General features: G+C 31.4%; 1 protein-coding gene across 1 annotated transcript; it reads left to right on the top strand.

Annotated features, from left to right (window-relative positions):
* The first annotated feature begins 272 nt into the window (after positions 1-272).
* LOC108481642 (uncharacterized) lies at positions 273-3,071 on the top strand. The gene has a single exon (XM_017784752.1). It carries the CDS (start codon positions 273-275, stop codon positions 3,069-3,071), a length of 2,799 nt encoding a protein of 932 aa, XP_017640241.1.
* The last annotated feature ends 9,527 nt before the right edge of the window (positions 3,072-12,598 follow it).

The raw sequence follows: 12,598 nt of genomic DNA, 5'->3' as shown, positions 1-12,598 counted from the left end.
AGTTTCCAGCAGAAAGGAGAATAGTGTTATTCAGCAAAGTGACAATGCAGGCCTGTTAAAGAAAAGCATCTAAGGTGAAAATCCATCCCACTTGGGGAAGTTTCAATGACTTTCTGGACCTTCGATGCAGTCTTTGTCAATTCTGTAATAAAAAAATATTTCGATTTTGGATGCTTGAACTATATAACATGTAGACTTGAAAATGACAAATTCAACAAAAAATCATTTAGACATCAAAAACTGTTTGTTCCTTCTTTGAAATTACGAAGGCAATGAAACCTTCAATCTTTCTATGGCTATGTACATTCAAAATTTCCTTTCTGTTCATTAGTTTGTCAGTGAAACCTGTCTCATCTGTTATAGACTCTTACTCTGATCATTGTTTAACGACTGTCCCTGAACCAGTCCCCAACTCTGAACCTCTTGATTACGAATTCGGTCCATTTGGTCCATCCCAATCTGGTTTTTACTATTTTGGAAATTTGAGAGTTGTAAGTACAAATATAACGGGGTATACAAATTCATTTTCGTTTTACACCACTGAGGTGAGCCAAACCGATAAAGATGGTGTGTTTATGATCGAAGGAAGCTTTGAGCTCCAAAATCCTTTTGTTTTACACAGCTTCTTATACGAAGATGGACCATCAAAAGGTTCAGTTCTCACACCTCACACGCCGCCTGTGGTCGCTGATTTTACAAGTCCGTTCATTTTGAAGCTGCACGGCTTCTGGTCCAAATCTTCGGGGGAACTTTGTATGGTTGGAACAGGTTCTTCATACTTCAAAGATGGTAATCTGCTTACACCTGCAGCTGTTCTTAAGCTTCATAATATCAAGAATTCAAGTAATATTACTACTTTGATTACTGGCACTTTGAAGAGTTTGAGTCCTATCAATGATAACAATTACTTTGAGCCCATCTCCTTAATGACGGTTCCACAAATGAATTACAGCTTCACCTTTGCGTCTGGAGATTCTGGTGACGAATTTTCCAGTGAAAGTGATCTCGAAGAGAATTTATCTATGCACAATATACTGCGAGGAAGATCCTTTTGTTCAAAGTTCTCAAACCTTGCAATTAAATATGTATTTAATTTGGAGTATACAGGCTGCAGATCCAACAAGAAGTGCCTCCCTGTTGGTGGGGTGGTTCAAAATTTGCCTGGTTCTATATCTTTTGGTGTCATTAATTGTACTGATGTTGGAAAGAGAGTTCGGGTTTTCCTAAAGTTTGATGATCATACCAAGCTTTCAAGGCTCGACCAGCGTTTCAATCCCAACACAACATTGATTGGAGAAGGAATGTGGGATGACAAGAAGAATCAGTTGCATGTTCTGCTTTGTCGGTTTCTCGGCAGAGCAAACTCTTGGTCTAATGCTTATGTTGGAGATTGCACAACAAGGTTGAGCTTGAGGTACCCTGCAATCTTGTCAATTAAAGAGACCAGTACCATAATGGGGCAAATTTGGACTAACAAAACTGTGCATGATTCAGGGTACTTTGAAAAAATCGTGTTTCGAAGTACTGAGTTTCTCATTGAGGGTCTTTATAGTTTGAAGTATGAATACACTGAACTTGACAGGGTAAGAAATGAATGCCCGGAAAGGAAGCTTGACAGAAACAGGAGACAAAGATACCCTAGACCCTATTCTTCCGAGATGAAGTTCGACATGTCTGTTAGAAGTTCCGAAGGAAGGACTGCTAGGGGTTCTGCTGATGCTCTCACTGTCAATAATCAGTTTTGCAAGCAGGCCGGCATAGCACTTACGGTTATCCCTGATGATGACTTTGAGAGGCCTACAAGGTGGGAACCTCAAGGCCGAGCCAATATTAGCTATAAGATAGATATCAAATGGCACACTTCTCAGAAGTTAGCTAATAAAAATTATGTATCTGTTGTACCTGATGAGAAAATGGAGATTACTGCTGAAGGGGTTTATGATGCTGACACCGGAGGCTTGTGTATGATTGGTTGCAGAAAGTTTGCATTGACTGATCGAGCACCTGGAAATACTTCTATAGACTGTGAGATTCTTCTGAACTTTCAATTTGCTCCTGTAAAAGGGTTTGAGAATGGAGGGTATATAAGGGGAAGAATCGAAAGCACACGGGACAAATCTGATGATCTTTACTTTGATCCTCTAGATATGTCTTCAGTTGCTTACAGCAGGGAACAAGCTAGGCATACTATTTGGGCAATGGATCTTGAGATTGTGATGGTTGTAATATCTCAAACACTTATATGTCTATTTCTGAGATCTCAGGTCTATCATGCGAGAAGGCATCCTAAAACACTCCCTTTTACTTCACTGGTTATGTTTGTGATCCTTACCATGGGCCAACTGATTCCTCTGGTGCTTAACTATGAAGCCTTATTCTATCGGAAACGTGATCAGGATACCATGTTGTTTCAAACCGGTGGATGGCTCGAAGTGAATGAGGTAATCATAAGAATAACTTCAATGGTAGCATTCTTGTTGCAATTCCGTATTCTCCAACAAGCATTTTCGAGTAGATCAAATGATGGAAACGGAAAAGGCCTATGGTTTGCTGAGAAAATGACCTTGCTTGTCACACTATCACTGTATGTTTCTGGTGCATTAATTGTCCTGCTTGTCTATAGGGGGAACTATAAACGCGAGATCGTGTTGCTTCCCACTCGTCCGGTCGACTACTGGCAGCGTTCAACTTTGGATGACCTGAAATCCTATGCAGGTTTAATCTCAGATGGTTTCCTTCTTCCCCAGATACTGTTCAATATGTTCTCAAACTCTAGAGAATATGCACTTAGCCCCTTGTTCTATATCGGTACGAGTCTGGTTCGGTTGCGGCCACATGCATACGATCTTTATTGTGACCACACCTATGTTGAATACAAGGGAACATTCATTTATGTGAACCCTGCTGAGGAATTTTTCTCTACTGCTTGGGATGTGATTATACCTATTGGTGTTTCGCTATTTGCTGCAACCATTTACTTGCAACAGCAATTTGGTGGTTGCTGCATTGTTCCAAAGAGATTTAGATGGCGGGAAAGCTATGAAAAAATCCCAGTGGTGGGTCAATCATAAGTCCCTTACAAGTTTAGTGCTTCATTTGGTGTGTATTTCCCAGTTAATGTCTATCTCCTATATATATATATATATATACCTTAACCTCTTTGTGGTTCTATATATCTATTTATAAAAGTACCAACCCTAAAATTACAAATAGTGAACAGCATATTTACTCATGATCTTTTTTTTTTTTTACAATTAAGTATTCAAACTGTAAATATGCTATTGATAATTTTAAAATATCCAAATATTAATTAATTCTATTTTTATTAAATTAAAATATCAATTAATTTTATTCATTGTATTATTTCATTAAAATTCTTATTAATGTAAAATTCTTATTATTTAATATTTTATTCTTCTATTTAATATTTTTTTTATTTGTACTTTCCTTTTAAACGTACATATACCAAGTTCCCAATTAAAATGAGATGTGTAGGGAGTAGGAAGAATAATAGCACAAGAAAAAAGAGAAAAAAATATTTTCAATGGTAATCTCGACAAATTAGAGGAGATTTGACAAGCTCTTTATATTTTAATTGGGCACAAGACCTTTTTTACTTCAAGATTTTAGGACTTAATAATTTTTAAAATTTATATCAAAATAATTTTAAAAATTAAATATTCAAATTGTAAATCATTTTACTTTTATTAATTTAATTGGTGGTATTTTTGTTTAAATCTTTTCTTAATGTGAAAATTTTCTATTTAATATTTTTAATTATATTTCTTTTGTCAATTTGAATTTTTTTTGAGTTATCAATCTTTTAAAAGGAGTCAAATTTGACCATTAGTTTTTCAAAAATAGTCAAATTGCTATTTTTTAAACATGATAGCCCGCATGATAATTCATATGTACTTCATCCTAATTTTTTAAAATTTTTATATTTTTTTAATTTTGAGTCATTTTATTTTATTTATTTATTTGAAGATATTTATAATTGTTAAATTATTGTTGACATGACATACAAGACACATAGTATCATGTCAACATTAAACACACGTGAGCTGCTGCACAGGTGTCACGCCAACATCATTAAAAAAATGAATAAGGAAGAAACTAACAAAAGACATAAATGTTGAGGGCTAAATTTATCATTATGCCTTGAAAAAATTAGTGGCGCGTAATTCTTTTTATATTTTTAATTTTTTTTTAGTTTTTGTCAACTTAATACACCAACACTGGACAATAATGATTCATAGGTATCTTCAATTAATATGGACACAAATTCCTTGAGCTCATATAACTTTGGAGATGAAAATAGATAGTGATGGTGAAACTCAAGAAAGAATTCAAGAGGATAAGCTTCTATATATAAGTAAAAACAAAGAAAATGAAAACTCTAAAAGAGATTGAGTATGCACTTTGGCCAAGTGATTGTTAAAAACTTGAGAAAAAAGAAAAGAAAAGAACAAACAAAGGAGAGAGGTACAATCATCGATTAAAAAAAGTGTGAAATACGAAGATGAGTCTCTTACTAATTGATGGTTGTAAAACTAATTAAAAATTCGACTAAGGCAAGCGCGCCTATTGAACAGTAGTATAGTTATGGTGAGACCGAAAATATCGTATCCACAAGGACTAAAAGTACTAGTAATTACTATTTTTTATTATCTAGCCTAACAATTAAGAGAATTTTTAATCTAAAATTAATTATCTAATTAGCTAAGATTGCGACAGAGATTAAAGTTGGAAAATACTTTTGGAAAACCGATGGAGAAGACAATACCCAAGGAAGAATTCACCTAAACTTCACTTATTACCTCTGAATTAGATGATTTATTCACTTGACTTAATCCGTAGGAATCCCTGATTTATGTTAATATCTCTCTCGAGACTAAAAACAACTGACTCTAGGTTGATTAATCGAAATTCTTTCTAATTAAAACTCCTATTGTCGCATTAACTCGATCTATGGATTTCCTTATTAGATTTGACTCTAATCCGGCAGATTTATGCCGTCCTATTTCTAGGATTGCATGCAGCTCAGCTTAATTATGGGCGATCTACTCTTAAACAAGGAATTTTCCTCCTCTGAATAAGCACATCAAAAACCTGAATTAATATCCTGGAATATTAAAGCAAGGGTTAATTCACAATTAAAAATAAGAACAAATATTTATCATATAATTCAAATAGTAATAAGATTCGTCTTAGGTTTTATCTCCCTTAGGTATTTAGGGAATTTAGTTCATAACAATAGAGGGAAACATCTCAAAATTGGGAAAACAACAAAACATAAAGAAACCCAAAAACTTCGATAAAAATTGAATGGAGATCTTCAGTCTTGAAAGAGATCCTGCTTCTGGGATATTCCGATGACTGACCTTGAGTGCTTTCCGCGTTCTGCTCTCCGTGTCTCCCTTTAATCCTCTTCTAGGGTGTTTATATAGACTTTGGAATGCCCAAATTAGCCCAAAATTAGCCTTTTCCGAGTAGAATTAGACTTAGGCTCGATAAGGACACGACCGTGTGCCACGCGCCGTGTGAAGGTGCTCAGGCAGTGTGCAATTCTGACTTGATTTAATGTCGACAGGCCATGACACACGAGCGTGTGGTCTACCCATGTGTCACACATGGGCGTGTGGATCACTTGTGTGGAAGTGTGTAGGCTGTGTGCCACGCTGAATTAGGCCCATTTTGTCCGATTTTGGCTCGTTTCTTGCTTTTTTCGCCTTCCTATACTCACCTAAGTGTAAAACATGAATTTAAATGATTAGGAGCATCGAATTCAATAAAACCAAAGAAAAATCATCCATAAATATGCCAAGCATGGAGTAAAAATATGTATATATTCTAGTTTATCACTAATTCTAATATTCAAACCACATGAGAATTTTGTGCAAAAACGCAAAAGAGACATAAATGATATACAAACTTATTCTTCAGTAAATTGTGATGATAAGTTAATCACTAATAAACTTAACCTTAAAATCAGAATTCAAGATTTAATATTTACATAATTTTTTTCAAAAATAATCTTTTGATGTTAGATTGTCTAATCATGAGATTCACTCATAGAACATTGAGGATGTAAATAGTAAAATTAAGTAAACAAACATAATGTAGAGCCCAATTTTGGCCCGGGCCCAAACTAATAAAAAACTAAAAGTATAAAAATAAATAAAGTCCAAGTTCTTAACAGTCTATACAAAGCCCAAATTTTACAACTTAACCTAAAACTAAAACAAGCCCAAACCTATGGGGCCCAAAAGGCCCAAGAACCTAAACCTAAACAGAAACCCTAGGGTTTCTGAAAGCTTAGGCACCGCTCCTCCTACCCTCCCAAGTGCATTGTTAGCGCCTCCAACGCCCGAGACAGACGGCCCGTCCCATCGCCTTCACTGTCACCTGCAAACAAGCAAAGAAGAGGACAAAAAAGGGAGCAAATAACAGTAACAAAAGGAAAAAGAGAACAGAAGCAGGAACAAAGCAGTAAAAGCAGTAATAAGAAATAGAATATTGTATATGTTAGGCTATAAAGCCACAGGCAGAAAACGATGGAAAAGGGGGGGAACCGATTGTATTTTAGGGGGAAACCGAATGTAAATAAAGGGGTTTTTTGAAAAAAAAGAGATTGTATTAGAGGTTTTTTTTTTTCCAGAAATTAAAGAAAACAAAAGGTTGATTTTGTTTTTTCTTCTCTTTTTTATTTTCGATCTCTTTTTGTTTTCATTTCAAATCTATTTTAAATAAAAGGAATAAAGAAGAAAAGGGAGGAGGGTTTACCCTTTTTTGAGACCACCGAGGAAAAAGGGAGAGAAATGCGACTTTTGAGCTCTCCGACCACCGCGTACGGCGGCCCCGTCGTCGGTGGTCGACGGTCGGCACGACGGCCATTGACCGAAGCTAGGCCGGATCCTAAAGGGGCTGAGAGGGAGAGAGTTTTTTTTGAGAGAATTTTTGGCAAATTCTGTTTTGTGAAGAAGAAAAATGAAATTTTTAACAAAAAAATTTGGTTTATATAGTGCCCTAATACGACGTCGTTTTAGGGCAAGCCTCAGATGCCCAAAACGGCGCCGTTTCACTCTATTGCCTGTCTGACCCGACCTTTAACCCTAGGATCCGCGTGTTTCTGCAAAAGGGGATATTTACCCTTTTGGTCCTTTCGTCTCTTAATTATTCCACAATTCAATTTTCTTTATTTTTTAATTTGGCCCGATGATTTCATTTCTATTTCATTTTAATCTTGCATGAGGAGCAGCGTTTTGAATGGCGGGGATATTTTCCCTTTGGTCCTTTCACTTTGTTCGCGCGTTCAGTATTAGCCCCTCCTTTTTATTTTTTCATGATTTATCCCCTCTAACCTCATTTAGTTTCGATTCGGTCCTTATTTGTCATTTTTATTATAATCTAGCCTCTAAATTTCATTTCAAATTTCGATTTAACCCTTTATTCATTCAATTTCAACCTTTATAGATTGTTATGTTTTGTTTTATTTGTTTATTTATATATCCATGCATTTATTTATTTCTTTATATGTTTATATTGTATTTTAAATTTGTATTATTATTTATTCTGTCATTGGCATGTTTCACTATTGTAATTATTATTATTATTATTATTACTATTTATTTATCTATTTATCTAGTTGTTATTAGAGGTGATCATGGGCGGGCGGCCGGGCCTAAATAAAATTTTAGGCTCGAATACTAGGCACGGGCCCAGCCCGGCTAGAAATATGGGCCTAAAAATTTGTCCAAGCCTGGCCCGAAATAAAATTGCTAAGCCCGAGCCCGGCCTATATTAAATTTTTTGCTTATTTTAGTAAATAAAAAATTTAAAAATATAATAAATCAAATATATTTAAAAACATAAAATAAATATTAAAACAAATAAAATGATACTAAAATAATTCTTAAAATAATACACAAATTGACAATATAATAAAAATAGGTATATTAAAATTTAAAATGATTAAAATAAAATAAAAATATATATTAATATATAATTGGCCGAAGGGCCGGGCCTGGGCCAAAAAACTCTTACCCGAGGCCCGACCCATTTTCTAAACGGGCCTCGTTTTTTTGCCAAGCCCATTTTTCGGACTTATATTTTTACCCAAACCCTCCCATTTTTAGGAGGCGTTGGCCGGGCCGCCTGCCTATGATCACTCTAGTTGTTATCATTTCTTTATTTTTATACACATTTAAAATTAAATTGCTTACATTTTATTTTTACATTCTTTACATATTTGTTATCTTCATTATTATTGATATTATTATTATTATTATTATTGTTTTTTATTACTATTATCATTATTATATTATTACTATTAGTATTATATTTATATTCATGTTTATTTTATTTTCCTAACATTATTACCGTTTCTCTAATTTTATCTATCTATTTATCCTTCTATTATTTTTATATTTCTACGTATTGTATTTCTATTTATGTTTATTATTATTATTATTATTATTATTATTACTTTTTTGAACATATCATGTATTTTAGATTATTATCAATTTTAAATAATTTACATATATAATTTCTTTTAAACTATTATTCGTGTTATTTATTTTGAAATTTTATATGTATCTTTGTATTTTAAATTATTATATATATACATATTTTTTTAAAAAAATATTCTTATATATTATTTAGTTGTATCGTTTTATACGATAATTGTGTTAAATTCTCTTTATTATTTATTATAAACCTTTCTACTATTATTAATTTTAAAATTTCATATGTTATTTATATTAAACTTTTGTATATATCTTTTATATGTTAATGATTCTAAATTCTTTTATTGATATTTGTTTTGAACTTCCTATATATTACTTATTTTAAATTTTTTTATCTTAAAATTTTACTTTGGATTGCATTTATATATAAATTTTCATTTAAACTATTTTTGTACATTGTTTATTTTAAAATTTTCATTTATACATTATTTATTTTAAGCTCTTTTATATGTATTTGAAAGGATCCTTTTTTTATTTTACTTTGTGAATTATTTATCTTAATTTATTTAACATATTATTTATTTGAAATTTACTTTATATATTATGTTATTTCAAATTGTTTTATATTTTATTCATGTTAAATCTTTTTCATACGTCATTTATCTTGAACCATTCTTTGGTATTATGAGTTTTAAATCTCAATTATTTCATTTGTTATCAATTTTAAATTTTATCCTATTTACTTTGAATCATTTTTCGCATGTTATTTTACTTCGTTTGTCTTTGATTATTGATGGGTATTAAAAGTAATATACATTGTGAATATTGCCATTACATGTACTAAAAATTATTTATCTTCATATTGTGACATTCATTAATATTGTATCTAATTCGTGTTTCATTATTCCATGCTCTATTTTACACTTTTGTTTTACTTAGCTCAAATCATGTTGTGTAGTAAACCCCAACATATTTATCCAATTTAGATCGCTTTATTGTATTTCAAACAAAATAAGTGCATGCCTTCAAATGTTGTATTCACTATTAATAATATATTTCAAATAAGGCAATATTTCGCGTTTTAGGAAATTTGAGGAATCGTGCCCTAACTTACTGGGTTTTGATTTTCTTGTTAAATCTAGAAAGTCAAATATCCTTTTAGATTTCAAAATGCACAAGCTTTCGATAAAGATTAAAGGCAAACTTGCTCTCGACACGTCCTAACTTACTGGATACGACACCTTACTATCTTGGGACGAGTAAGCCTTTGATGCTCATTTCAACGTAGTTAGGCGTTTTGAAACGAACATTCATAAAAAGGGATCATATTCGAAATTCTTTTCGAGTTTTTAAATTTCGACATTAAGACATTAATTAATCAGTTAGGTACCAATTTTGGGCGTTACGAGGGTGCTAATCCTTCCTTGTACGTAACCGACTCCCGAACCCATTTTCTCAAAATTCGTAGACCAAAATCGTTGTTTTAAGTAAATCAAAATGTTTTATTAAAATGATCAAATTTCTAGGTAATCCGATCACACCTAAACAAAAAAGGATTGGTGGCGACTCCCAATTTTCGTTTTCATTTTCAAACCAAGATCGATCCCCCTTTTTTTAAAAAAATAATTTCGACACATAAAACGGTGAATAAAGATGAAGGGAACTTAGTACACCAACATTGGACCATAATAATTCGTGGGTTTCTTCAATTAATGTGGGCACATATTCCTTGAGCCAATGAGACCAATGTGGTTATGAAAAAAATTTTGGAGAATAAAAAATAGATACAATAGCTCTGGAATTAATGAAACAAACAGTGATGTTTAAACTCAAAAAAGAATTGAAGGTCATTATGGTCTCTAATTAAAAATGAAGGAAAGTGAAAATTCTTGAAAAGATTGAAGATGCACTTTGGGATTTGGATATTATTAAGCATGATTGTCCATTACTAAAAGAATGTGGGTGTATAAAATTTCTAAAATGTTGTTGGCTTATATTTTATGCATGGAAAGTAAAAAACTATGAATGAGATATTAGAATTTAAAAGTTCTAATTAAGAATAATGGTGATGATCAATGTGTATACATTCGAGATTGATGAGTAAAAAATTACATAATGAGATATTAGATATTTTAATTATTGCATAATCAAAAATGGGAAAAAAAAAGAAAAGATGTGGATGTTTAACAATTGACCATAACTTCAATGAATTTATTTGTGCAGAGAAGTTCATGATTTTATTAATAAAGGAGATACCGTTGTTTCTTTATATATTAAACGTTACATCTGTTTATGAAGTTGTGGGCTTTGTTTAACAAAATGGAATTATTGTATTTCATGAGATGAAAATTGTAATATCCTTCACATTTTTGAGAAGTGAACTGTGTCAATTCAGTATGACACGTGTTTGAAATTTTTAGGGAAGATAAAAATAGAAATATTGGTATTAGTGGAGCGGATAATTAGATATTATAGGAAACTAAAAACACTTTTGAATTTAGGAAATTTAAATTTAGGAGTGGACTAAATTGTAATTGTAATACCTCAAAAATCTTTACAGTAATATATTATCCTTGATATAATAAAATAAGGAAATAAAGTGATAAAAAGGGAAGTTTTGAGTTATGGCAACATTGGGAAGTAAATTATGATATCTTGATTCAGGAAAGGACTAAATTGTAAAAGTCAAAAAAGTTTTGTTGCCTAAGAGTACATACTCAAGACTTAAGGGGTTAAAGTGTAAATATGAAAAAGTTGAAGGACCAATAGTGTAAATATTTTAAGGGTAGAATGATCTAGAAACTAAGGAAAATGGATGAATTAGGACCAAATTGAATAAGTGAAGAACTATGAGGGACTAAATGTAATTTTACCAAATTAAATGATGACTCAAGGATGGAATTTTAAAAGATCATGAAGGGCAAAATGGTCAATTAAGTAAGAGAAAGAATTCTAGAATGTAATGATTATGTTGATGATAATTTTAAATTAATTAATTAGATAAATATTATTTTATTAATATTTTATGAGATATTTAATATTATTTTATTATTATTTATTTAGTATATAAGGAAAGAAAGATGAAGAATTTTCATCATCTTTCCTTTCCATGCAAACCAACGTGAGAAAGAGTAAGAAGAAAAGAAGTTTTCTTTCTTTACAATTTAGTCCTTTCACCAAAAATTCATTATTCTCACCTAAAATTGAAAGAATTTCCATAGCCATCAAGAGAGAAAGATAGCAAGGAGATGATGGGGAGCAAGAATATCAAGTTGGATTCAAGAAATAGAAGCTGGAAGAGAGAAAAATCAAGTTAAAGATTGAAGTTAATAAGAAAAGGTAAGAACATTAAGATTTCAATATATTTTTAAGTCTAATATTGTTGAAAAGTATGGAATTGATGTTAATGTAGAGTTTTCTTTTATATGGTTCCATGTTTTGATATATTAGTGAAGGAAATGAGAGAAAATAATGGGAAATATGGTAGAAAATGGAAATAAGAGTGTTATAAACTTGGTAATCAATATGTTACACTAAAGTAGTTTTAGACAGCAGTAATAGGCTAACTTTGAAAAATCACCAAAAATAATAGAAATTGAATTAGAAGCTAAGGGTGATATGTAATTAAAGCTTATTGAGTCTATTTTATATAAAATAAATAGAGAGAGTAAAGTAATTCTGTATTCTGAGATATTTATATTTTTGTGATACTAGTTCAGAATGATTTCAAGATCCCTTGTTCTGACTTGGAAAAATCACTAAAAATTATAGAAAAATAATTTTGTTACATACTTTATATGGTTAAATTCCTTAATGAGTCTATTTTATAAGAAACAAATTATAACATCATTTGAATTCTGTTTAAAGACATAATTAAACTTTAGTGAAGAGTGGTCAGAACTGTCAAATAGGAAAACAGGGGAGACTTTAATGAATAAACTGTACTAATTGTCTAAACCAAAAATTCTGAAAATTTAATGGTAAGAAGAAATTTGAGTCTAGTTTCAGGAAAAATTAACAGATCTTAATTTCGAGTTCTGTAGCTTAATATATAAATAATTTAGTGACTATGACGCAAATGGATAGTTTTGAATGTACATATAAGTAAATAGTGAAATTATTGATAATGT

Source organism: Gossypium arboreum, chromosome 1, assembly GCF_025698485.1.
Source record: "Gossypium arboreum isolate Shixiya-1 chromosome 1, ASM2569848v2, whole genome shotgun sequence".
In the NCBI taxonomy this organism is placed as follows: Eukaryota; Viridiplantae; Streptophyta; class Magnoliopsida; order Malvales; family Malvaceae; genus Gossypium; species Gossypium arboreum.
Note: the sequence above shows the minus strand (reverse complement) of the source record. Positions and strands in the feature narration are given on the sequence as shown.